This window comes from Neophocaena asiaeorientalis, unplaced genomic scaffold (assembly GCF_003031525.2).
Source record: "Neophocaena asiaeorientalis asiaeorientalis breed wild unplaced genomic scaffold, Neophocaena_asiaeorientalis_V1.1 scaffold59, whole genome shotgun sequence".
NCBI classification, from domain to species: Eukaryota; Metazoa; Chordata; class Mammalia; order Artiodactyla; family Phocoenidae; genus Neophocaena; species Neophocaena asiaeorientalis.
In genome coordinates this window covers 970,921-997,830 of record NW_020174268.1, presented here as the reverse complement: position 1 = coordinate 997,830, position 26,910 = coordinate 970,921, and the positions used below count along the sequence as shown (strand labels likewise).

The window sequence follows — 26,910 nt, the reverse complement described above, 5'->3', positions numbered from 1 at the left end:
TTATCTTCGCAGCAACCCTATGCAGTAGAAACTAATGTTTTCTCTATTTTACAAATGATGAGACTGAAGTCACACACCTAACAGGTGGTAAAAATGGTATTTGTACCTAGATTCACTTGTTATCAGAGTCTGTGCTGTTAGCCACTCAATTTTCATTGTGAAATTTTGTACAGCTTCCAGCTCAATGGGATAAAAGTTTATAACCATGTATCTTAAGTCAACTCCTAATTATCTCTCCTAAAAACCGGAGTACCTTGGATGATATTAAATGATTCCCTCAAAAACTTCTGTGTCTGGTTTAACAATGTGCATCATATTCGCATTTCAGCACTATGAATGGGATGATGTGGGGGCCCAAGAAAAATAACAATGCCACTCTGAATACCATTAAAGAAAAAATAGTTAGCAATACAGCTAATTTCCTAGTTTGGTTCCCCTGCTTAAAATCATTTCTTTTTTTTGTATTCTCAGTGAGAGAGCCCATTTCTTCTTATTTTTTAATTTTTTAAAATAAATTTATTTATTTATGGCTGCATTGGGTCTTCATTGCTGCGCGCGGGCTTTCTCTAGTTGCAGCGAGCAGAGGCTACTCTTCATGGCGGTGCACGGGCTTCTCGTTGCAGTGGCTTCTCTTGTTGTGGAGCACGGGCTCTAGGGGAATGGACTTCAGTAGTTGTGGCACGCAGGCTCAGTAGTTGTGGCGCACGGGCTTAGTTGCTCCCCGGCATGTGGGATCTTCCTGGACCAGGGCTCGAACCCGTGTCCCCTGCATTGGCAGGCGGATTCTTAACCACTGCGCCACCAGGAAAGCCCCCATCTCTTCTTACATTTAAATGAAGCACCAAGCTAAATTGAGCTGTTCCTCCCCTACCCACCTTTTTGTTTTTTCTTGATTAGTCATAAGAAATTACAAAATGTTTGGCCTTAAATATCTGCTAATCTAAAAGAGATTTAAAAATTCTGTTGATATAGGACTTTACGATCTATTCTCCTTAATTATGTTGACTAAGTCACCATAAGATGTGTTGTAGCTAACATATTGTAACCAACCCCCATAAAAATTTGAGTGAGCTCTAGGGAACATAAGGTAAACAAATATAGATACTGGTAAATCTATGGTAGGGGATGTATTATTAACTTTAAGTGTTAAATGATATACAACAATCACATAATATCATTAACTTTCTCCAAGCCATCCAAAGTTAGACAATAAATGGATACTAAGGTAAAACAAGTATAATGAAATATGCTAGATGTCAAATTGTGGAACTAAGAACTGTGAAACAGATCCCAAAAATATGATACATATCAAATTAGAAAACTGAATCCAGAAAGAATTCATCGTCACAATAAAGGTTATTTTGATAAGTGCATTGGAACTTTAGTATTAAAATACAATAGCTCCTTGTTAAGAAATAAAGGCACATCACAAATACGCCTGATTTTTTTTAGGGGTGGTAGGATAATTTCTTAGATTTGAGGTTTTAAAATGTAAAAATTTGATATTTTCTCCTCTGCCTCCTATTCATAATTTAAAATATAAGGATAACTTTACTGTCACATTTTCTTCTTTTTCAAGACAAACTTAGCCACAGAGCAAAATAATACTTATGCAGCACACCTACCTTACACCTAAAATAAGACTTGCTTCTTGCCTACTCATTTTTTGTTCAAATCCTCCTTTATAGTAGGATGAAAAACTCTATACAGGAAAGAAAGAGCAAGAAATAATTAGTTCCACATATGAGATGGCATGACCCCAATCCCATCACACAGCTGCAATAAGAGTAATGTATTTTCCGGGGCTTCCCTGGTGGTGCAGTGGTTGAGAATCTGCCTGCCAGTGCAGGGGACACGGGTTCAAGCCCTGGTCTGGGAGGATCCCACATGCCGCGGAGCAACTGGGCCCGTGAGCCACAACTACTGAGCCTGCGCGTCTGGAGCCTGTGCTCCGCAACAAGAGAGGCCGTGACAGTGAGAGGCCCGCGCACTGCGACGAAGAGTGGCCCCCGCTCGCCACAACTAGAGAAAGCTCTCACACAGAAACTAAGACCCAACACAGCCAGAAATAAATTAATTAATTAACTCCTACCCCCAACATCTTCTTAAAAAAAAATTTTTTTCAAAAAAAAAGAGCAATGTATTTTCCAGAAGTCAACTTGGAATTGTGGGAGGTGGGGAGGGAGAGCACTAAACAATAATCCTCTACAAGAAATTATGACCAAGATAAACACTACACTGAAGGAATAAAAGAGGTCAGTAGAAGCAAAAGGCCTGAACTTTATCTAAGCTCTACGGTAATTTTCTCATTGGATAACCTTGACCAAGTCACTTACTGTAGAGATGACAGACATCTTTTTAACCTACTAGACTGGCTGACTGAGAAAGAGGAGAAGCTGACAAGGTGAGGAGGACATCAGGATATTAGACAGGGAGGCCAAGAGACCAGAAAACTAGACTGAAAGGCCAATGTGGCTGGAGAGGCCTGAGCAAGGAGGAGAGAAGTAGTAGAGAGATAACAGGCGCCAGATTGTGGAGGGCATTGGAAGCAATGGAAATGATTTAGGATTTTATTCTCAGTGGTAGGAGAACCAGAGCACTGGGGTAACAGATTCGACTTGGTTTTAGAAGAATTACTCTAACTGCTGTGTGGAAAATAGAAAGACAGGTACAGAGTGCAGGCAGGAGACCAGTTAAGATGACATAACAGTAATCTAGGCAAGTGATGATGCTGGTAAGGACCAATGTGGTAGTAGAGGAGGAGGTGAGAGCTGTCAGATTTTGGATGTATTTTGAAAGCAGAAATAACATTTGCTTGGATTGAATATGGGATATGAGAAAAAGCAGGGAACTAAAGATGATGCAGTAAACGCTGCTATACGCTGCACAGATCCCCCTTCAGAGCGGAGGCACTTACTCCTCAGACACTGGGGCTGCCGCTGGCAGACAGCACTTAGCTGTCAAACTCCAGCAATTGCCTTGGCTGAAGAATGTCAAGCTCACGCCCCCTTCGCAGGAGGGTCTCTAGCTGATGACTGGCTGACGTCAGGGTATAAACACTGTGCTTCTCCAGGGCTCAGTCCTTGGACTTTTTAGCTATATTTACCTCCCAGGTGATGTCACTTAGCTTCCTGGCCTCTTGCCCCAAATCGGGATAATCACAATGAGTCACCCGAGCGTCAGAGGTCCCGGGGGGTTGGCTGTCTCAGGCCTCTTACTAAGACTGCACTGCAGCCTAAATTATCCCTTCATTCTTCTTCCTTCTCTTGCCTCCTGGAGCTGTTGATCCTAAGAGCATTCTCTAATAAACTAACAGCTTGCTAAACTTTGTCTCACTTTGCAAATGACTGCAAGGTTTCTGGCCTAAACTGCCATTAGAGACTTAGACAAGGCGTGGTTATTTGTTACTTGTTTCTTGTGGGTAACACATATCAGGAGATTGGTTTTGGTTACATTAAGTTTCAAAAATGTCTATGTAAGTGGAGGAAAAGTCTGACCTGGAGATAACATTTGGGAGTCATGAGTACACAGACGGTATTTAAAAGTGTGAGACTAAATGAGGTCACCTAGAGTGGGAGTGTAGATAAGAAGTCCAAAGACTGAGCCCTAGAAACTGCAACATTTAATGGCACAGAGATGGAGAGGAATCAGTAAAGGAAACTGTGATGGCTTAGTGGTGCAGGAGGAGGAAAAGCGGATGCCAAAAGTGAGGAAGTGAAAAATAGTTTCAGGACTTCCCTGGTGGCGCAGTGGTTGAGAGTCCGCCTGCCGATGCAGGGGACACGGGTTCGTGCCCCGGTCCCCCGGTCCGGGAAGATCCCACATGCCACGGAGCGGCTGGGCCCGTGAGCCATGGCCGCTGAGCCTGCGCGTCCGGAGCCTGTGCTCCGCAACGGGAGAGGCCACAACAGTGAGAGGCCCGCGTAGCAAAAAAAAAAGTTTCAAATGCTTCCAATAGGTCAAGTAAGACAAGAACTGAGGGCTGACGGCTGGATTTACCCTTTGGTAAATCTAAGTCTAGTGAAGGTACTGGAAGTGAAGGTTTGATTAAGAGTGAGTTTAAGAGAGAACAGGAGAGGGCTTCCTTGGTGGCGCAATGGTTAAGAATCCACTTGCTAATGCACGGGACACGGGTTCGAGCCCTGGTCCGGGAAGATCCCACATGCTGTGGAACAACTAAGCCCGCCCGCCACAACTACTGAAGCCCACGCGCCTAGAGCCTGTGCGCCGCAACAAGATAAGCCACTGCAATGAGAAGCCCGCGCACCACAACGAAGAGTAGCCCCTGCTCACCACAACTAGAGAAAGCCCGTGCGCAGCAACGAAGACCCAATGCAGACAAAAATAAATTTAAAAAACAAAAACAAAAAACACAGAACAGGAGGAAAGGAATGGGAGACAGCAAAGAGAGACAACTCTTCAGGAGCTCTTAGAGAAAACAAGATGCATGAACTCAACTTTTAGAAGGAAAAAAATTCACACATGATTGAATGCGTGCATGTTTCTAAAACGTGAACCCATCTTTTTCTAAGGAAAAACAAAGTGTATGCTTGCATAAAACAAAATCTGAAAGTATACACACCAAAATGTTATTTTGGGGTGGTGGAATTATGAATAATTATTTTCTTCACGTTTATTTTTATTTTCTAAATTTTCAACAATAAACACAGTTACAAATACAATTTCTTTTTTAAAAAAAAGGGACTAAAAGGAAACCAACTAAATTATTAGAGCTTAAGAAATGAGTCCTAAGGAGCCAGATCTGGTCATTTGTATAAGCTATTCTCTTTGAACAGCTTGTCATAAATTTCCATTGGTAATAATTCCCTGGCAATTAACTCATTCAACAAATACATTAGCACCTACTATGTGCCAGGACCTTTCAAATGAGACAAGTGAAGTTCTGTCCTTTATCACATAGATGCTAATCTATCAATGTACCAGTACTGTGAGGAATATGATGTACTATTCCAAATTTCAAGTAATTAACAATCTAGTAAGAAAACAAAAAACAACCCCCTCTTCCAAATTGTGAGGGGAGGAAGGGAAGCAAATTGTTTAAGTACACATACTAATGTGGACAAATTATGTATATATACACAAGCACACACACACAGGGGAATATATAAAGGAATAAGAGATATATAGGGGAATATATATAAAGGAATAGAAAACTTAACAGAGGAAGAACGGCTGGTTTTAAGGTTTCTCTCAGGTGATCAAAATTTTTACTAGATGCATACCTTACTCCCTAATATTTCTATGAGTATCTACCTTTGTGAGCTCCAAATTTTCAGCATAATAAATTGATGATGTTTCATGAACTGTCATTTCCACTATATTCACAAAGCTCATTAACCCTAAAAGTAGCCATTATATCTAAGCAAATTTTTTACTTCGTTTTTTTCCAGGTAGAAAAGGAGACTAAGAAAAGGTTACTTAAAGTCTAGCAACTGGATGAGGCTCATACCCTAAAACACTGACCTGTTTACAAATAAGCTTACAAGTAAATATACAATCATCATAATCCTTCTAAAGGAGCTATGTCATTTTTGAGGATAGACATTTAATATTTGGGGGCTATATACAGAAAGGCAGACAGAGAAAACGACGAAAAACAACTGCTCGTGCTACTTCAGGAAAAATCATGCCTTCTAAACTCATATGGAATTTAGGTTTTACATTACATAATTTTAAAAAGAAATTGTAAGCCCTTTGAAGCTTACAAGTAATACACCAATACTGCATTATATTAGGATATACAGACATAGGGAATGCAGAACTATTTTCTGACAACACTGGTGGGTCAAGGAAATGTTTAAATTCAAAAAGATGCGATTACAATAAGGAACACCAAACAGATGGAGTAGACGGTTATATTTTTCTAATAGAATTTCCAAGAACAGAAATAGTGGGATTTATTCTGCTGTCTATTGGAAACACACCCTGAACCTTACAAATTTTTATTTTGTATTATTTTATTTATAAAGTATAAGCATATAAAGTATATATATATATATATATATATATAAACAAAAAAATCAAAAGAATTTTCCTTCCAAAGTTAACATTGAATGCTGTAGTGCTATATATTATTAAAGAAGATGTGAAACGAACCAAGTTAAAGTCTTCATTAGCTAATTTACTCAATCACTTGAAACATAAAAGCCCTCCAAACAACCAGGAAAATATATCATTCCATAGTCTTAAGAGAAGAAACACATTTACCATAAACTATAAACGTTAATTATGTATAATAATCTATTTGATTTATAGAGCCACAGGATGATTTTAATTAGTGTTATTTCCATGAATTTCACTTAACCATAAAACAATGTTAAGTCCAATTTAAAAAATTTGTATTCAAGTAAAAAGAAAAATTAACCAATAGAAAAATAAAAGCCTCAAAAGAAGATAAATGACTTGGGCTGTTTTCCCCAAGAAAAAAATTAGGGGCAATTAGACAATAGCTGGGTCAATAATATACATTAATACCTTAAAAAAATCAAGTAAAAGGTACTGGTTCAAAACAGCAGACTGAATAATAAAAGTCTTTTGCTTTCCAAAGTGCCTTTGAAATGAGAAAAGATATTTTAAACAAGAAAAATCCATAAGAGGCCTAGAAAACAAGCAATGGATCAAGTAGCAAACCAGAAAGTTTAAAGAAATCCTGGAAGATTGAAAACAGGTAAGACTGCACATATAGAAAAAATCACAGCAGCCCCAATTTAGCAGCCCCTCTGACTAAATTCAGAGTCAACAAATACAAAAAGTAACATCAGGGTAATTAATTAAACCAGAACAGCAGAGAGAGATGATTCCTAACTCCATTAGCATAGGGCATAAGGGCCTGCCACCTACCACTTTGGCCCTCAGGCCAAGAAAGAGAATCATATGCCCGGGATGCACCCAGCTGTGGGTGGTAGGTCCCAAGAGAAGCAAAGGCGAGTACCAACAGATCACACTGAACCCAGAGGGCTGAAGAGGGGGACAGTTATGCCAAGCAGTAAAATACACATAGTACTCAACCACTCCTGGGTTCTGGAGGTTCCAAGACTGCCTCTGGGCTCCTTGATTTGGAAGAGACATGACTGTTGATATAAGCCACCTACATGCTCACAGCACACTGCCAATCTTCTCATTCAATTAAACTGTTGAAGTAAATCTACCAAACTGCTAAGAAAGGCCACTTATATGAGTTCCAGGAGCAGAGACACATTGGAAGGAAAAAATAAAGAAAAAATATATGAGGATCTAACAGAACAAAAAATAGACAATTTTCACATAAGGCTAAAAATTCCTGTGAAATTTCAGAACATCAATAATAAAGAGAAAATTCCCCAAATTTCCAGCACTAAACCACAAACAAAAAACACCCCAACCTAAAAACCAAAAGCACAAACAAAAGAAAATCAAAATCAAAACAAGCAGTGTACAAAGGAAAAAGAACACCAGAAAATCTGGCTAAGTCTGAAAGTACCAAAAAATGTGGCTGAAAGTATGGCGGAAAGTATAAAGGTGGGCACGGAGATTCCGTCTGAGCAGACTTCTGTAGCATCCCTCTAATACTGGCTCCACCAGATTCCAAGGAGCCAGCAGCTACATGACAACAGTGAGAGGGAAAGAAACAAACTCTCCATGCATTCCATATGAACAGAATTATTCTAGGCAATATTCCAGAAGAATGGGGAAAAAAGCATGAAAAAAAGAAAGATGAGATTTAAGAAAAAGATGATGCTAAAGCATCAAAGAAGCAAATAAAGTTTAAGAAAAAATGAAAAAAGAACCCATAGGAACTTGAGCCTTGAACATTCTCTTTCGAGTGACAGGGATTTATTGACACACGACTACAGTCCCTATTTGTTAGTAACTCTATTTGATTCAATAATGAACACAGTTACAAAATCAGAACACTGTAAATGCTGTGCTTATGAATTTGGCTTTTTGGAATCAGTGCCAAGAGAAAGTATGTATATATTTCATTCCTCAATTTCCCTGGAACAATTAATATTTAAAGAAGTATTTTAAAAACTCCTATCTTCACTGAGGTATAATTATGATGATGATAAAGATATTCCAAGATGTTTCACTGCAAACTGTAAGAGTAGTACTTGTGGAAAAGGGGCCAGATTTATCAAAAGGCACTTGTCTTAACTTGAAGCCCACAAAAGGGAGGGAAAGGGGGCACGTATCACTTTTCTCTCCTTAAGAAATGCAGGGGCCGGGACTTCCCTGGTAGCGCAGTGGTTAAGCATCTGCCTGCCAAGGCAGGGGACACAGGTTCGAGCCCTGGTCCAGGAAGATCCCACATGCCGCGGAGCAACTAAGCCCGTGAGCCACAACTACTGAGCCTGCGCTCTAGAGCCCGCAAGCCACAACTACTGAGCCTGCATGCCACGACAACTGAAGCCTGTGTGCCTAGAGCCCATGCTCCACAACAAGAGAAGCCACCACAATGAGAAGTCCACACACTGCAACGAAGAGTAGCCTCCGCTCGCCACAACTAGAGAAAGCCTTCGCACAGCAACGAAGACCCAATGCAGCCAATAAATAAATAAATAGAGACACCTTTAAAAAGAAAAAAGAAATGCAGGGGCTGCATTCAGGATACCCATAATAATCTCTTAAACTATTCTACCTTATCTGTGAGCCTGTACAGAGCAGTGAAATGTTTCTCATTTTCTTTCTCTCTTTTCCTTTCAGTGTTAAATAATGTAGTTCTATAAAACACAAGTCTATTTATGGTATAAATATATCTACTGAAGATCAGCATAACAGGAGAGAAATGATTTCTGAAAGTCTCTAAATTTGCTTTACATAAACATATGGAAATACATTTAAATAACTATGTCAAGCCACCATCACCTAAGTCCCTGGACCATCTCAGTACCTTCTTAACAGGTTTCACAGCTTCTCCTCTGACTCATTCTAGTCTATACTCTTTGCAGCAGGCAGAGTGATCACCTAAATAGGTAATCTTGTTGCCCACAAGCTCAAAACCTTCCAAAGGCTTTCCATCACACTTAAGCCAAAACCTGCTATCTTTGTCACAGTCTATTTGGCTCTAAGTGATCTGGGCCCAAACTACCACTGTTCCTTCCACATACTCCACTGGAGTTACTCTTGCTGCTCAACTCATTTCCACCTCGGGACCTTTGCAGTGTTCCCACTAGAAAGCTCTTTCTTCAGATGTTCACATGGCCTCGTCCCTCATCTTCTCAGAGAGGCCTTCCTGGACCTATCTAATATAGATTCCTCTCTCCTGTTAAAGAATCAATCTCTTACACTGATTTAGTTCTCTAAAGAAAACTAAACTTCTACCTTCAACACCTCTACATATTATATATCTTATTTATTTGTTAATTGTTTCCACTAAAAAGTAAACTCCTAGAGGGCAGTGTCTTTGTCTGGTTCATGACTACCTCCCACTCCCCACAATAATGTCCAGTATATAGTAGGTGCTTAATGAACATTTATTGAATGAATGCTAAATACCTATTAATACTTTAGCCAAATAAAATATAAACAGGAAAACAGAAAATAAACACATGCTCCCTCTAATCACAGACATGCATTTATAAGTCTGCAAAATCACTTGCAGTTCTTTTGACCCCGAGTTTAATTATCTGTCATAATATAGTATGTCATCCTTTGAAAGCGTGGTTATTGTTCATGACTAACTAAGCCTCACAAGCCTATAATGCCTTTGCTAAAACAAGCCATTCATTCTCAAATTGCTGTAAGCCAAGCTAATCTATCCCAGATCTTCTGTTTCCCAGAAATCAATGTTTATGTTGTACTGCTTCAGTGAGTTTTCTTTGCATGGTCTCTAGTGGTCACAAACCACAGTTCACCCAGTTCACCACACTATAGCTTTTTAGATACCTACTATCATTCATCTTTTACTTATATTCAGCTCAGCAGAGTAGCTGTAATGCTGGCAGATGAATGTATAAGCCCTATAGGTTTCAAGGTTGGAATCATATAATTTTATGTTTGAGATAGCCAGGTGTGGTGGTATGAGGGAACTAGTTTCAAATGTGAAGATGAAATAAACTTTTGGGTAAGCTCCATCAGGACAGGCACCATGTCTGTTTTGTTCACCAGCTATGCCTAGCCCCTGGCACAGGACAATCACTAAATGAATACTAATTAAACAAGGAAAATAAATTACCTCAAAGTTGATGTAATACTACTAAAAGGAATACGATAATTAAAAGTCAAAGTCAGGAATAAGTTTAGATATAAAATAACATGAACAAGAAACTTAAAAGAAACTAAATCAATAAAGTAAAGTTGCCAATGATACAAACATTTGTATGAAAATCCAAAACATTTTCCTGAATTACTATCAATAATGGCACATAAACAAAAATCAAAGCAAGGTTAGATTTCTAACTAAAGCCATTTTTAACTTACAGGAGTTGAAATCTTCTTTGCAGTTTCTGTGATTACTTGTCCTAGAGGTTTCCAGATTTGAAATGTGTAGCGACCTAAATAGTAACAGGAATAAAAGCAAATATATTTTCTATAATGAAAGCCAACACCCACAAAGTGCTCACCATAGTATTTATTGTTTACTTTATATATGTTATTTTAATACCTATCTCAAAATCTACCTGAAAGACAGTCACATTTTTTCAAATTTCTAATTTATTAAATGGAGGACAGATTTCATTTTAATATAATTTTCATAGCTTTAGTTCATAATTATAAAATTAGAAAATTAGAAAATTTCAATGGTTATGTATAAAATCCTACTTTTATACAATGTTACAGGTCATAAAAACAATAACACCCTAGTACTCAATTTCTCACTGAGGATGACTACTCTCCTAAAAGCTTCTTTTATTTTAGTGCTTTCCTTTCTTAGGCATCCTAATAATCAAAACTCCTCTGAGTCTGGACAACTAAGTATCAACAGCAAAACAGGTCCTAAATTGTTTTGAGGGCATAGAACAAGAATAAAATATTATCTGGCTAATTTACCTTTTGTACCCTAATCAGAATGTGTGTCTACTTATACTAGGGTCTCTTTTCCCAAAGCTCTGCTAGAAAACCAGTTATGACCCTCTGAACTTAAATTCAATTTCTAACCATAACATTATTTGCAAATCAAGATTTCTACTGGGAAAGTTCAACTACATAGATGTTTTATAAGAAGTAACCTGTCTAAACATACTGTCATTCCTGTGCAAACAACATGTTACAGGGAAAAACAAAGGATGCTAGACATAGGAAGATGTGAAGTAGCCAATCTAAGTAGGAGATAAAAAGCTCTTGAGATCAAGTAGAACATTAAATAAAGTAAAATTAAATGAAGCTGAAACCCTAACTCATCTAAATCTCTTATATAAATATCAACTTCCATTTGATTCTACAACAGTATAAAATCCGGCTTTTAAAGTGCCTTAAAATTCCTTCAAAACCACAATCATGCAATCTCAATGTAAAAAAGCAATTAAAGGCTTCAAGAAGTGACATCTGGACATTTACTTTAACTATAGAGGAGAATATCTAGTTCCAATAGTCTAGGGGTACTTTCTCCTAAATTCTACTCTTCAGTCGTATTTGACCCTGAAAGAGAACTGCCTGCCATTAATATTCTAGTTAGTAAACTGAATTTGGCAACAGAGTAGTATGTATAGAATACATACACCAATTCTTCTCATTGTAGAAACAAGACCTTGGCAAAAGTATATCTTTCTCTAATTTCAAATAAAAATCTTACATTTGAATTTGAAATAACTATGCCTATTCTGCTACAGTAATTAATACAAAAATTGTTTTATGTTTATGGGCAAGTTTGTCAGAATTCCTTTTCAGACATGATACTCTTCTCATGAAACCTCAGTAAGTAGTTAACTATAGTTATATGAGACACAAGACTTTGACAGTACAAGAACCAAGAGAATCTGAACCACTGATCTTCCTGATTTTAAAGTTCTTACTGGTAAGGTGCTTTAAACAGAGTTGTGTGGAATTAAATATTATACAAAACAAAACAAAATCTTTTATGTCTCTTTTTCTATTGGATCTCACTGCATATAACCACAATGGAATGTAGCTCCACCTAAAAAGAAGATCCAATTAACAAGATCAAATCCATGGAACTTAAGAGACACAAATGCTAAATGAAAAATGTAAACCTTTATCAACAAGGAAATGCTCTCAGATTAACATTTAATTAGAGAATAGCTATGCAATTTAAAACTATAAATTAATGGTTAGAAGAGACAGCAATTTTACTTTAAATCTTTATTCTTTCTAAAAAGATTTTGGCAGTAAAAGAAGTTCTCCTGGGTTTGTCAAAGAAATTACACCAACATGTTAAAATGAACGATAAATATACTATAAAGAATGGCTACGCTCATCAGAAAGAACTGACAGCTCAGAAAATGTGTATTCTTATCGGCAAGAAAAAAATACGGGAGAATAAAAGAGCCCCATTATCACTTACACTGCTTCATATTAAAGAGATTTTATTTTTTAATAGTACACTATAGCTCAAACTAAAAAAATGGGAGGAAGATCAATTATTATTGGGGCTAGTTCTCCTAGCTTTTGTATTGTTAATTTCCTTCACTACAAAGTTTATCTAGATTTTGCTGTGCTGACAAATCTTCAGTGACTATAAATGTTGCAAAGAATGGGAACGTATGCCTTAAAATCAAAATCCTCAGAATACTAAGAGCCTTCTCATGAATCACTATAGAAGCTACTTGGAAATATTTCTCCTGCAACATTTATTAATATATATCCTTTATTTATCTTACCTGCAAATCCAAGAGCTGCAATACCCAGTCCCACAGCTATCAAACTTCTTGCCTATGGAGGAAAAAATGATTATCACTTATAGTGTTACATACTGGGTTTTTAAAGTAAATCATTTAAAATAATGAGAATAATTATGATTAATAACACATTTTCCTCAAGCTCTGTGGTGTAGAATTTTTTTTAATCTTCAGGATTACAGCTAATTTTCAGTGAATTAAAATAATTCTAGATTTCATTTAATTTCCATGTATTTGAATTTGTTCTAATCAAGAGCTTTTATGTTACCTATTGCTAAAATGTTTTCTATAGACTATTCTTAATAGTGGGTTTAATGTATTTATCTTCTATAAAGCTAAAAGGTAAATATTTCCTCCTCATTTACATATGCAATGCTCAATGGACTCTGCTATATTTAAAAAACTTGATAAAATGTATCCATGTTTAGAAAAGAAGTCAAACGGTGAAAAATTAGTAAAAGTGATGAATAACTTAAGAGCTAGCTTATTTCTACCTTTCTTGACCAATGTAAAAATTTTACAGTAAGAGCCAAGAATTCAGAGTTTAAAGTTATGAGCTCATCCTGATAAATTTTAAATTAGTTATATACTCCATATCAGTCTATGCTTTTCTCCTGAACCACCTTGGGAAAATATTTGTCACAACAGAAAAAGGTTTTATGTAGCAAAGATCAACGGTTGCCCCCCAAGATCCATTTTCCCCTTCTTCTACAGGATCAAAATTCCTATTTTTAGCCAGACACATATTTCCAAGCCCCGCCTTAGACTTAGGTACAGCTATGTTTACTAAGTGTTGGCTTATAAGATATAAGCAGAGTGGTGTGTGCAGCCTCAGAGAAGTCCTTCATGGGACGGTGGAATGTCCTTCTCCCTTTCCATTCCTCCTTCCTGCTGGCTGCAATGTAGACATTATACCAGGAGCTGCCATGTCGGATAAGGGAGGAAGAACAATGAGATGAAAGGAGACCGCATCCTGGATGATCATGTAGCTGCCACAGCACCCCTGGACGGCTTCTATTTACATGAGATAAAAATAAAATTGTCTTCCTAAGATACTACTACTATTTTCAGTTTTCAGGTACTTGCAGCCAAATCAAATTTTGATGGAATCAGAATTAAGGAGAGACACTACAGAAACAGTTTCTGTCTGATTAGTGGTGAAAGAGGCAAACCCATAAGATCAAAAACCAAAAAAAAAGCTACAGTAATCTCACTAGGGAACAGAATGGAGTCATTTGACAACAGTACAAAAGAAATCGTAAGATTCAACGGGAGAGGCCACAACAGTGAGAGGCCCGAGTACAGCAAAAAAAAAAAAAATAAATAAATAAATAAATAAAATTGTCTTCCTAAGATACTACTACTATTTTCAGTTTTCAGGTACTTGCAGCCAAATCAAATTTTGATGGAATCAGAATTAAGGAGAGACACTACAGAAACAGTTTCTGTCTGATTAGTGGTGAAAGAGGCAAACCCATAAGATCAAAAACCAAAAAAAAAGCTACAGTAATCTCACTAGGGAACAGAATGGAGTCATTTGACAACAGTACAAAAGAAATCGTAAGATGGAGGCTGAGACTAGATGGATAGTAAAACCGAAAAGCCCTATAGCCATCAGTTTTCAAGTTCTGTAAGGAATGCAAATCTTAGGAAATCAAAGCCCCAAGTCTTCAAGAGGAGACTCTATAAGGATAAACATCAAGACACAAAGGCCAACTGTATGAAGGTGCTCTAACTTTAACACCCAGTAACTCTCTCTTAGAAGTCTAGAGCTCTTCATAGACAAGATGAGGAAAGTTCATCTAGGTTTCCCCTCCTCAGTTCCAGTTCCTTTTTTTTAAAGAGTTAGACTTTTTTTTTTTAATAAATTTATTTATTTATTTTGCTTCACTGAGTCTTCGTTGCTGCACGTGGGCTTTCTCTAGTTCTGGTGAGCGGGATCTACTCTTCGCTGCAGCGTGCGGGCTTCTCACCGCGGTGGCTTCTCTTATTGCGGAGCACAGGCTCTAGGCGTGTGGGCTTCAGTAGTTGTGGCATGTGGGCTCAGTAGTTGTGGCTCACAGGTTCTAGACTGCATGCTCAGTAGTTGTGGTGCACAGGCTTAGTTGCTCTGTAGCAGGTGGGATCTTCCTGGACCAGGGTTGGAACCCGTGTCTCCTGCATTGGCAGGTGGATTCTCAACCACTGCGCCACCAGGGAAGTCCTCAGCTCCAGTTCTAAGATTCACCTTTTCACCAGGCAGAGCACTAGGGCAATCTCAGTAAGGGAAGATTCTTACCCTGGCAGAGAAGGACAAGCCTAGAGCTAGCTAGCAAGAGGCCAAACAGTCTTTGAGGTTCCCTTCAGGTTGTCTAGATGTAATTACTCCTGAACTGAAGGGAAATGCGTATTGATTTCAAGAAGATGTTCTGTTGAGGTATATTTTTGCCATTTTCTAGAGCTTCCCAGGGGCTACATATTTTGAGTTTTCCAGTCTTATTTTCCATTGGTTCACTTTAAGGATCCTCAGTCCAACCAAAGTACTCAACTGGGGCTTCCCTGGTGGCACAGTGGTTAAGGATCCACCTGCCAATGCATGGGACACGGGTTCGAGCCCTGGTCTGGGAAGATCCCACATGGCACAGAGCAACAAAGCCCGTGCACCACAACTACTGAGCCTGCGAGCCACAACTACTGAGCCAGGGCACCACAACTACTGAAGCCCATGCGCCTAGAGCCCATGCTCTGCATCAAGAGAAGCCACTGCAATGAGAAGCCTGCGCACCGCAACTAGACAAAGCCTGCACGCAGCAATGAAGACCCAACTCAGTCATAAATAAATAAATTTATTTTTTAAAAAGTACTCAACTGTTTTCATGTGTGAATTTATTTTCCTTCCTCATAAACTTGTTTATTCTTTCATCTGACCAGAAATATTTATCTTTGCTATCAAGATCTGACGTATTCTTAATATTTCAGCTTGAACCAGCCACAGAATGGGAGAAGTCATTTGCAACACATAACGATGAGCACATGCCCCAAAATACAGAGAATTCCTCCACATTAAAAAGACAGATGGGGCTTCCCTGGTGGTGCAGTGGTTGAGAGTCCGCCTGCTGATGAAGGCGACACGGGTTCGTGCCCCGGTCCGGGAAGATCCCACATGCCGCAGAGCGGCTGGGCCCATGCGCCATGGCCGCTGAGCCTGCGCGTCCGGAGCCTGTGCTCCGCAACGGGAGAGGCCACAACAGTGAGAGGCCCGCGTAGCGCAAAAGAAAAAAAAAAAGAAAAGAAAAAGACAGATGATCCAGTAGAAAATGAACAAAAGAGTCCAGGGGGATTTCCCCCTGGTGGGTCCAGTGGTAAAGAATCCACCTTCCAATACAGGAGACATGGGTTTGATCCCTGGTAGGGGAACTAAGATCCCACATGCCGGGGCAACTAAGCCCACGTGCCACATCAAAGAGCCCACATGCTGCAATGAAAGATCCCACATGCCACATCGAAGATCCCGTGTGTCACAACTAAGACCCAACACAGCCGTAAATAAATAAATAAATAAAATATTAAAAAAAAAAAAAAGAGTAGGTCAGGGACTTCATAGAAAAAAATCTAAATGGCTAATAAACATATGAACACTAACAATAAACACCAAACCAAAATGTTGTAGAAATATTAATACAAGAATATAAAGATCTCTGGCCTTTGTGAAATTTGTTCTATCCACCGATGCATCAAGCACCAAGCAATAATATCTACACTTCTAGGGTTATTCTGAGGATAATATTAATAACGTATGTAAAGGACTTAGCACAGTGGCTTGGCACATAGTAAACAGGCAGTAAACGTGAACCACTTTAATGTTATCAATAAGAATAACTAGCTATTAGGAATGTAAGTGGTGTAACAGAAATACGAACAATGTTTCATAAACTCTTAAATTTGTCCAAGTAAAAGACAACTCACAGAAGTGGTTTTTGAGGTAGGCCGTGGAAAATGAATTGGTCTTCTCTAGGTTAGATAATCCAAATTTTCACATTTTGAAAAACGCATATTTGAAAAACGTAAAGTCTTGAAAAGTTGAGTTATTTTAATTTCACAATTTTATAGGTTGATTACTGCATCATTTTTATTATTCCTACTATTCAAATATATATATATGAGACAAACAGTTGCCTCATTCTGAAGAGATTTTCATGTCAAGGTATTTATATCAGAAACATTAAATCATCAGACATTTGATCATTTTTCACTTTAATCTAACAATACGTAAGGCTCAATTGTGTTTAACAATTAAAAATTCAATTTAATTTAACAAATTAAGTATTGAGTACTCTGATGATTATTCTCCATTTGCCTCTCCAGATTCATTTTCCACCCTTCTCAGAAGACTACATTATCCAGTCCTCGCTTGCCCTCTCTCGCTTCTGGCTGGGTTTTGCCAATGAGAGGAAGTGTTGAACAGAACACCATGCACTGGTTACCAATCCCAGAAAAGGACTCTATACATTTCTGCCCATTATACCTTGGTATCAAGGTTGTGAAGGAAAACACAACAGTCAAGCGCTAGGCAGAACAATGTTCACTCATATAGAGAAGAGACAGAGTAAGGTCAGCTCCAGTCATGTGCACTAGTCTCGTGCGGCTAGTGGCCGCCAGCCGGCTGACAAAGGGAAATTGGCCCACAAGCACCCTCCCGCTCTTTATCCCACACTATCCCTAGAGTCTGAAATACTGAAAGCTGAGGGCAAGCCTGAAACAGGGGACGATAATCCCACAAAGTACAGGTTGTGTGAGCTCCAAGTGTTCCGCGTCCAAGACCCATTCTTACGAGGCCAAGAGGGGTTGAAAGGCTATGCACATGAGACTTTTTCCCAACAGGAAGCATCAGCAGAAAAGCAAAGAGTGGAAGGAGGTAGAAACAATAGTACAACGTATTCCCTGCTATATTTCCTCTTTGGCCATGGCTCTTGTTGAGTGGCTCCTCTTCCATACCTGTAACTCTCACTGGGTTCTGGAGCATAGTTCCCAACCCCTTGCCTCTCTGCCTGAGTGGATAACTGTTTCCAACTGGTGCTAGTCCCTGGGTGATTCATCATCCCTTTTTGGTTACTTTAAACTATGCCCACAACTCTGCAAATAGTCCCTTCATTAAACTATGTTCCAAAAAACCATCCATTACTACCAGGACCCTCAATGATACAAGCATGACTGTACACCAGTCACTATACACAAGGCAAAGGCCTATATCAAATGGGTCCTCTACAGGATGCTAAACATGGTGAGCCTCCAACATTTATGCTAATCTCCCAAAGATCTTTATTTTTAACCTATCGCATTTATTTCACTAATGTATGCTTAGATGTGTTCTGTCTCCTTAAGCTTTTCTAGATAGCAAGAGCTTTTAAAAAAATCTGATGAACTCTATGGATCAACACCTTAGAAAAGCGCAAATATATATATACACCCTAGAAAAGCACAAATATTTTTGTATATAATTTGAGGGAATCCATGGGTTTCCCTGAAGCCCTTCAGCTCACAAACCCCAACATGAGAACCTCTAAGAAATAAATAAGTGGGGGGCTTCCCTCATGGCACAGTGGCTGAGAGTCCACCTGCCAATTCAGGGGACACCAGTTGGATCCCTGGTCTGGGAAGATCCCACGTGCCGTGGAGCAGCTAAGCCTGAGTGCCACAACTACCAAGCCTGCATTCTAGAGCCCATGAGCTACAACTACTGAAGCCCACGTGCCTAGAGCCCATGCTCCGCAACAAGAGAAGCCACTGCAATGAGAAGCCCGCGCACTGAAACGAAGAGTAGCCCCTGCTCACCACAACTAGAAAAAGCCCACGTGCAGCAACAAAGACCCAACACAGCCAAAAATAAATTAATTAAATTAATTAATTAAATAAATTTTTTAAAATAAATGTGGACTTCCCTGGTGGCACAGTGGTTAAGAATCTGCCTGCCAATGCAGGGGACATGAGTTGGATCCTTGGTCCAGGAAGATTCCACGTGCCGCAGCGCAACTAAACCCGTGCGCCACACTACTGAGCCTGCGCTCTAGAGCCTGTGCGCTGCAAGTACTGAAATCCACGCGCCACAACTACTGAAGCCCGCGTACTCTAGGGCCCGTGCTCCACAAGAGAAGCCACTGCAATGAGAAACCCACGCACCGCAACGAAGAGTGGCCCCCACTCGCCACAACTAGAGGAAGCCCACGCGCAGCAATGAAGACCCAACGCAGCCAAAACATATAAGAAAAAAAATTAAAATTAAAAATAAACTAATGCCCACTGAAATAAGAAAGGTGTTTCATTTACTTTGAGTTCCTAGAGCATATCAGAAGATCTGCCATTTATATTTCATTTCTCATTCATTCAACAATAGTACAATAAGAAAAATAATGCTAATGCCAGAATTAATCTCTATTTCTGAAGACTAACTTTATAGAAAGATAAACACTAAATGCCTTGCAACCTTTAAAAACAAACCCAAATTAGGTAGATCATTGGAGCAAATAAGAACGTTCAATAAATGACCCCAAACTGTGCAATCAAGTCTTACTCATCCACACTGAAAATGGACAAAGTATTAGCATAGCTAATCAACAACTCATTTCTTATTGGAATTAAATTACTTATTGGAAGGGGACTGTATCTGATTTACCTCTTTAATAGTATTTTCAATTAATTTGATATTAAAATAGTTTATACCTTTTGAGCATAAACAACTGATAACAAAAATCTATTTGGAAGTAGAACTCAACTTGAAATTTTAAAACTATTATGCGTCCTGCGCTACCAGATTCCTGTACTCTGTAATAAGAATAAAGGTCCTCTGCATGAAGTTTTCTATGGAAATACTGTCAGAGAGATAAGCAAATAAGTTAAAACTTTAACCTCAAACGGTCCAGAATAAGAGTATTATTCGTTTCCTAGAGAAAAATATTTATCTACTACCTGTTTTTCAGTCACTAAGAAGTCATTTGTATTTTTTTTTTCAGACACAAATTTAGAGAGCTCTAAAACAACAAATTCCACCAACTCTCCACATACATGAATGACCCAAACAGAAAAAAAAGATCATCTAGTTGCAAATACAGAAGACAGGAAGCACAGGAAAATCCATCTGAAATCTGAGCAAGTAGTTCACGCAGAACTCTCAGCCATACCTTTATCTGACCTTAAATTTTTTTAAAGTAAAATAACATCTAAAGCATACTGGGGCTTTAAAAAACAAAAGCCCATGGTTCATTTGGCATAACTGTGTAAATATCAGAGAATTCCATCAACATCTTCTCTATTTGACTACTGTTGAAAAAAATTTCACATATGCTTTATCACTATGCTATTTCACATTTACTTAAACTTCAGTGTTGTACCTTCAGGCTAACAGGATCTATTTTATTTCTTTTATATACGTAACACCATATTTGATCTATGTCAAGCACAATGATGTGCTTCAATTTTTATTCTGAATGTTTTTATAAACAATGATGCTTTAAAACTAAATTGCCAGCAACAGAACAAAAACGACACTGAAAAGACAATTTAAAAGCAAAATGGAGAGTGAGGCATAGTGCTAGTACCATAAGTGCTGTCATTGTCTACCAATTAGGCAATAACCAGGTTAAATGTCTATGATTGCTCATGCAACTAGACTGATATCACGTTACATCTGTGTTTTTACAGAAACTAGGGAAATGTTGCTACTTTTTTGACTTAGGGAAATTAGAATATGGGCTGAAAATAAGACAGGCAGTGTGATTTAAAAACAAAGATATGTATACACTTGTACTCTGGCCTAAGCTAAAATGGCCATAGGTGTCAAACATATGTAGGAGCCAGCAGATGATAAATGTGGATGCCATACAAGGTATTTTTGTTGTTGTTGTTTCAAACATCCACAAGGCTGCCTTCAGGAAGTTTTAGTTTTGAAACTTTTTCTTTGAAGGTTCAGATGGTTAGAAAAGCAGCTAACACTTTCTAGGCCTGCAGAAGATCTAAATAAATTCTTAGATACATTTTTTTCTATATAAAATTATGTGAGCATGTAGTTATAACTAGTTGATCTTTCTATAAAAAAGGTATATATGTGCACATATATACCTAAAAACTAATACAGTTACAAATCAATTAAAAATTCTACCAACTAATTCTTTTACAACTGGTCCAGACCAGTGTTTGGGGAAAGTGGTCTATATAAGAAAAATAGAAAAATTCCATTCACACCAAATTTGGAAATTCAATTTTTAACAATCTCATCATAGTCACCACAGAAAACAAAGATGATATGTACACATATAACTAATTTATGTGTTATTGGCCAATGGTATTTAAGTTTTTAAAAATTCATGACAACTTTAGATTTCTCAAAAATGCCAAAAAGCATAGTTTTCACTGCATCCCCTTTGACCATACACAATGCATGAATATTTTAGATTTTAAAATGTCCAAGCATATGTATAATAGCATTGCAGAAATTAACGAACAGTAAATTCCCAGTGAAATCACTGACTGATTTAAAATGGTTGGAGAGTTACCATAACGAATCCTCTGCCTAGGGACTTCCCTGGTGGCACAGTGGTTAAGACTCTGCACTCCCAATGCAGGGGGCCGGGGTTCGATCCCTGGTCAGGGAACTAGCTCCCACATGCATGCCACAGCTTGCCTGCAAGCTGCAACAAAGGAGCCCACGTGCCACAAATAAGACCCGGCGCGACCAAATAAATAAAGAGAATAAATAAATAATTATTAAAAAAAAAAAGAATCCTCTGCCTAGACTGCTAAAGCTGACCGGAGAAAAGTCTTATGAACACACTACACAGCACCATGACAAAAGTATGGTTTCTGATGGCGGCTGGGCTTTCAAATCCACTCAGTCTCATCATCTCCTTCATCCCTGATTCATGCCATTCCCCATTCCTTTTTGCCCTTACTGTTCTAAATTTTACTTTTTTCATTAGCCTTCATGTTTTTCACCCATGAAGCAAGCATGAACTTCCTCAATCTTCCCTTTCACCCCTGAATGTATAATCCATGTGCTTCAAAGTTAATCAGGGCTGGGCTCCAATTCCAGCTCAACATTTACCAAATCTGCGACCCTAAGCTGATCTCTCTAGGCCCATTTCCTCATCTATAAAATGGGAATGTGGGAATGTGAAAACCTAATCACAGCGTGCTCAAAATGATTTATGAGAAAACATTATGAAAAATGACCAATGAACTGTGTAAACATGGCAGATTTCTGTTAGTTCTTTCTTCACTCCCACAATTTTACTCTTAATCCTTTCTGTTCTCTGTTCATTCCTCCTGGAAAATCCCTGCTTATTTCAAATAGCTTTAAGGTCACCTCCAGGTAAAATTTACGCCACTCATCTCCTCACTCAAGTAAAACTTTTTAGTGACTCCATGGTACTTAGCAGTTCTATTATAGTACATAGCACATTATTTAATAATGGCTTACCTATTTCAAACCCTTGCTAAAATGTGAGCTTCTGGAGGTAGGGACTGTTTACCTCTTTGGATTTCTGAAATCTAACAAAGTACCCAGTACATAGTAGGTTCTCAAAAGTTAATATAATGAGATGAAAATGATCTTAAGAAGCATCCCCACTATCCAGATGCCTTTTGGAACTTGAATTATTTATGTACTGTATTGGTGTCTGCTAGAGGATGGAATTATGATTGAAATGGGAAAATATAATAGAAGATGATTGTTAAATTTAATCAAGAAATTAACACATAATCATGTCTCAAAATATTCTGGATCAGGTATATATATCCAGAAGTCTCACAGAAGAAAAAGAAAATGAAGTTAAGGGCCTATGCCAGGTAAATTTCCTTACAAAAATGAGATGCATATAATTCACAGATCCATGTGGAAAAACATGAAGGAGTAACTGAATTGTTAAACAAAGAAAAATAACAAAACTCCAAATAAAAAAAGTCAGGCATTTTTTCAAGCAGCCATTTGGAGACTCTCCCATCTCTGAGTATTTCAAAGAGACAGACAATAAACAATAGAAATCAGAAAAATATACAACGGAAAGTGACATGTGCTATGAAGGAAATTAAGCAGCCAAAGAATTATGTGTGGGGACTTCCTTGGTGGCACAGTGGTTAAGAATCCACCTGCCAATGCAGAGGACACGGGTTCGAGCCCTGGTCAGGAAAGATCCCATGTGCTGTGGAGCAACTAAGCCCATGCGCCACAACTACTGAAGCCCACATGCCTAGAGCCCATGCTCTGCAACAAGCGAAGCCACCACAATAAGAAGAATGCACACTGCAACAAAGACTAGCCCCCGCTCGCTGCAACTGGAGAAAGCCCACGCGCATCAACAAAGACCCAACGCAGCCAAAAATAAATAAATAAAAATTAATTAATTTTTTATAAAGACTAGCCCCCGCTCGCTGCAACTGGAGAAAGCCCACGCGCATCAACAAAGACCCAACGCAGCCAAAAATAAATAAATAAAAATTAATTAATTAATTAATTTTTTTAAAAGCCAACAAGATTTGTTGAGAGACCAGATGTGAGGTATAAAAGAAAGAGAAGATGATGAATGGATAAAGAAAATGTAGTGCATATGTACAGTGGAATATTATTCACCCATAAAGAGAAGGAAAGTCTAGCATTTGTGACAACATGGATGAACCTGGAAGACATTACACAAAGTGAAATAAAACCAGACACAGAAAGACAAATATTGATTGATCTCACATACATGTGGAATCTAAAAAAGTCAAAAACTCATGGAAGCAGAGAGTAGAACAGCAGTTAACAGAGGCTGGGGTGGGAGAAATGGGGTGATGTGGGTCAAAGTTCCTGTAAGATGAATAAGTTTTATACTTGAAATTTGCTAAGAGTAGTAGACCTAAGCTTTCTCACCGTATGTGTACATACATGTGCACAGATGCGCGCACACACACACACACACACACATATACACACAGAAGGTAACAATGTGAGGTGACCAATGTGTTAATTAGCTTGAATTATGGTGATCATTTCACAATGTATATGTCTATTAAATCATGTTGTCCACCTTACATATATACAATATTTATTTGTCAATTATACCTCAGTAAAGCTGCAGGTAAAGAATGTCAAGGTTATTGCCTTACACAACTGGAAGAGTGGAGTTCCCTTTTGCTGAGAGGAAAGTCTGTGAGAGGGAGTGGGGCAGAGGGAAGGGCTGTCATAAGTTCCTTTGGTCTTGCTTTTCTAAAAACACGCCACCCTCAGTGTGATAAAACCCAAGCAAAGCTGTACATGAATTCCTAACACCTGGGGAAGAAACGGTCTCATCTACTAATGGAAAAGAAGAATAAGCAGGTTGTCTCAAAATACATACTTTGTTATCTCGCAGTGGCTCAGTCCTCAAGGGTTAATCACAAGCAAATCACTTTCTGCTGAACTCAGTGTTTTATGCTGCCTTATTATTTGGTTCAATTTCTACAAAGAAAGCTATTTGAATTTAAACAGCAAGCGGAAAGGAGAAAAAAGGGAAGAAACAAGAAAGACTGCTTGGCAAATCAGCAGAATTTGAGAAAGAGAGGTAGTGCACATGCAGATCAAAAGAAGGAGAGCAAGGGAATTTATATTCCAGAAAAAGTGTCAGACATGATAAAATGACATTAGGAAGAGAATTTTTACAATTATCCTTCCCTAAGATTTTCAAGCTGGCCAGATTTTCATATCTAAATCCACCTGGCCCTTACCATTACCGTTCCATTGCCAAAAAAAAGTACACTTGAACTTCTCTCAAAGCACCAATTCTTTAATTAATTTAAGTGAAAATTTTAAATTAAGTAAAAAGAAAAAGCAATGTTAACTACATCTTACTTGCTTGACTTTAAAGTCAATTTATTTTAAACCATAGGCAAGCATTAATACCTACAGCATGACTAGAGAGTAAATAAAAGGGCAAACCAAAAACAATCTGAAACAGTAAAACAAAACCCAAAAGCAAACATAATAAGAAACAAGGGGCTTCCCTGGTGGCGCAGTGGTTGAGAGTCCGCCTGCCGATGCAGGGGACACGGGTTCGTGCCCCGGTCCGGAAGGATCCCGCATGCCGCGGAGCGGCTGGGCCCGTGAGCCATGGCCGCTGAGCCTGCGCGTCCGGAGCCTGTGCTCCGCAATGGGAGAGGCCACGGCGGTGAGAGGCCCGCGTACCATTAAAAAAAAAAAAAGAAGAAAGAAACAAAACTCTCAGGCTCAGGACAAATGAGTACTTCTCCACTCTAAAATAATGAACAAAAAATTCTCCAAACTTAAATCCTTGCTATAACTGATGATCTTAAGAATAACCTTTTAAGTACTGTTTAGCATTTATTCATTGACCCACTGATACAAACCTTGTCTCTAATAACGCAAGCAGCTTTCTTTGTTCATGTTAAATGTGACTAGTCAGAAAGTCCTGTCCCAATACCAACTTAGTCCTGGTCGCCTCAGAGAGTACCAGGAGTCCCTGGGTTCATCACAGGTTTGCTAAACCAGGCTGCACATTTGGCTTCAAGTTCTCAAACCCAAGGATACTGTGATGGTTCACTTTATGTGTCAGTTTGGCTAGGTCAGTCAATTAAACCTCAATGTAGGTGTTGCTGTGTTGGTATTTGGTACATGTGGCTAACATCTATAATCAGCTGACTTTATTAAGTAAAGCAGTTTATCTTTGATAACATAGGTGTGACCCATCCAAGCAGTTGAAAGGCCTTAAGAAAACTGAGATTTCCCTGAGGAAGTAGAAATTCTGCCTCGAGACTTAGCTGCTGTCTGAAAGTTGCCAGCCTGCAGGCCTGCCCTACAAATTTTAGAATTGCCAGCCCACACAATTGTGTAAGCCAGTTCCTAGAAATAGATAAATAATACATTCTACTTAGTTCTGTTTCTTTGGAGAACCCTGGCTGATACATATGTCTACTGTGTTTCAGGACCAGAAAATAATGTTTTTAGGTATATCGCCCTGACTCGTTCATTATTCACTAATTCAACATTTATTTAAACATTTAATCGGGGTACTTACTACAAACCAGGCACTGTACTAGGGGCAGAGATATGGATCAATAAGGTCACCTCACAAAGGTAACAAACTGATTCACAATCTCAAAACAAAGCCTGCGAGTCCTCAAAAACTTACTAGTTTGCTTTTATATTTTATTTCTCCATAAATTTATCTAATTTCTTTTAGAACTTACTAGATTTTTAGCCAGAAATATTTCTTAGGATAATAAAGGGATGGTTATTCTAGTTGTCAATGACTCTCAAAAGTTGACACATGACACACCCTCTCTTAGGACCAGATTTTAAATCAGATCATAGACAAGGACCAGATTTTAAATCAGATCATAGATAAGATTCCCTCTAGGCTATCTGCAAAGGCACATGGTTGTAACCCCACCCCTTTGTCATGTTACCTCATGACACCTCATCAGTGTGCAGAGACACTGGGGTTAAGATCCACTGCTTTATACAGCTACACTGAGATATCCAATGTGCTGCAAAGGCACATGGTTGTAACCCCACCCCTTTGTCATGTTACCTCATGACACCTCATCAGTGTGCAGAGACACTGGGGTTAAGATCCACTGCTTTATACAGCTACACTGAGATATCCAATGTGCTGCAAAGGCACATGGTTGTAACCCCACCCCTTTGTCATGTTACCTCATGACACCTCATCAGTGTGCAGAGACACTGGGGTTAAGATCCACTGCTTTATACAGCTACACTGAGATATCCAATGTGCTGCAAAGGCACATGGTTGTAACCCCACCCCTTTGTCATGTTACCTCATGACACCTCATCAGTGTGCAGAGACACTGGGGTTAAGATCCACTGCTTTATACAGCTACACTGAGATATCCAATGTGCTGCAAAGGCACATGGTTGTAACCCCACCGTGTGCAGAGACACTGGGGTTAAGATCCACTGCTTTATACAGCTACACTGAGATAACCAATGTGCTGCAAAGGCACATGGTTGTAACCCCACCCCTTTGTCATGTTACCTCATGACACCTCATCAGTGTGCAGAGACACTGGGGTTAAGATCCACTGCTTTATACAGCTACACTGAGATAACCAATGTGCTGCAAAGGCACATGGTTGTAACCCCACCCCTTTG

At 38.7% G+C, this 26,910-nt stretch overlaps 1 protein-coding gene across 1 annotated transcript in view; it reads right to left on the bottom strand.

Annotated features, from left to right (window-relative positions):
* Positions 1–26,910, bottom strand: part of DNAJC15 (DnaJ heat shock protein family (Hsp40) member C15) — a 63,189-nt gene that overhangs the window by 22,930 nt on the left and 13,349 nt on the right. The window contains exons 2-4 of the mRNA XM_024755474.1: positions 12,777–12,828; positions 10,420–10,493; positions 1,626–1,702 (exon numbers count right to left, since the gene is read on the bottom strand). Of these exons, the coding sequence (XP_024611242.1) occupies positions 1,626–1,702; positions 10,420–10,493; positions 12,777–12,828 (203 nt within the window). The remainder of the gene's footprint in view (positions 1–1,625; positions 1,703–10,419; positions 10,494–12,776; positions 12,829–26,910) is intronic.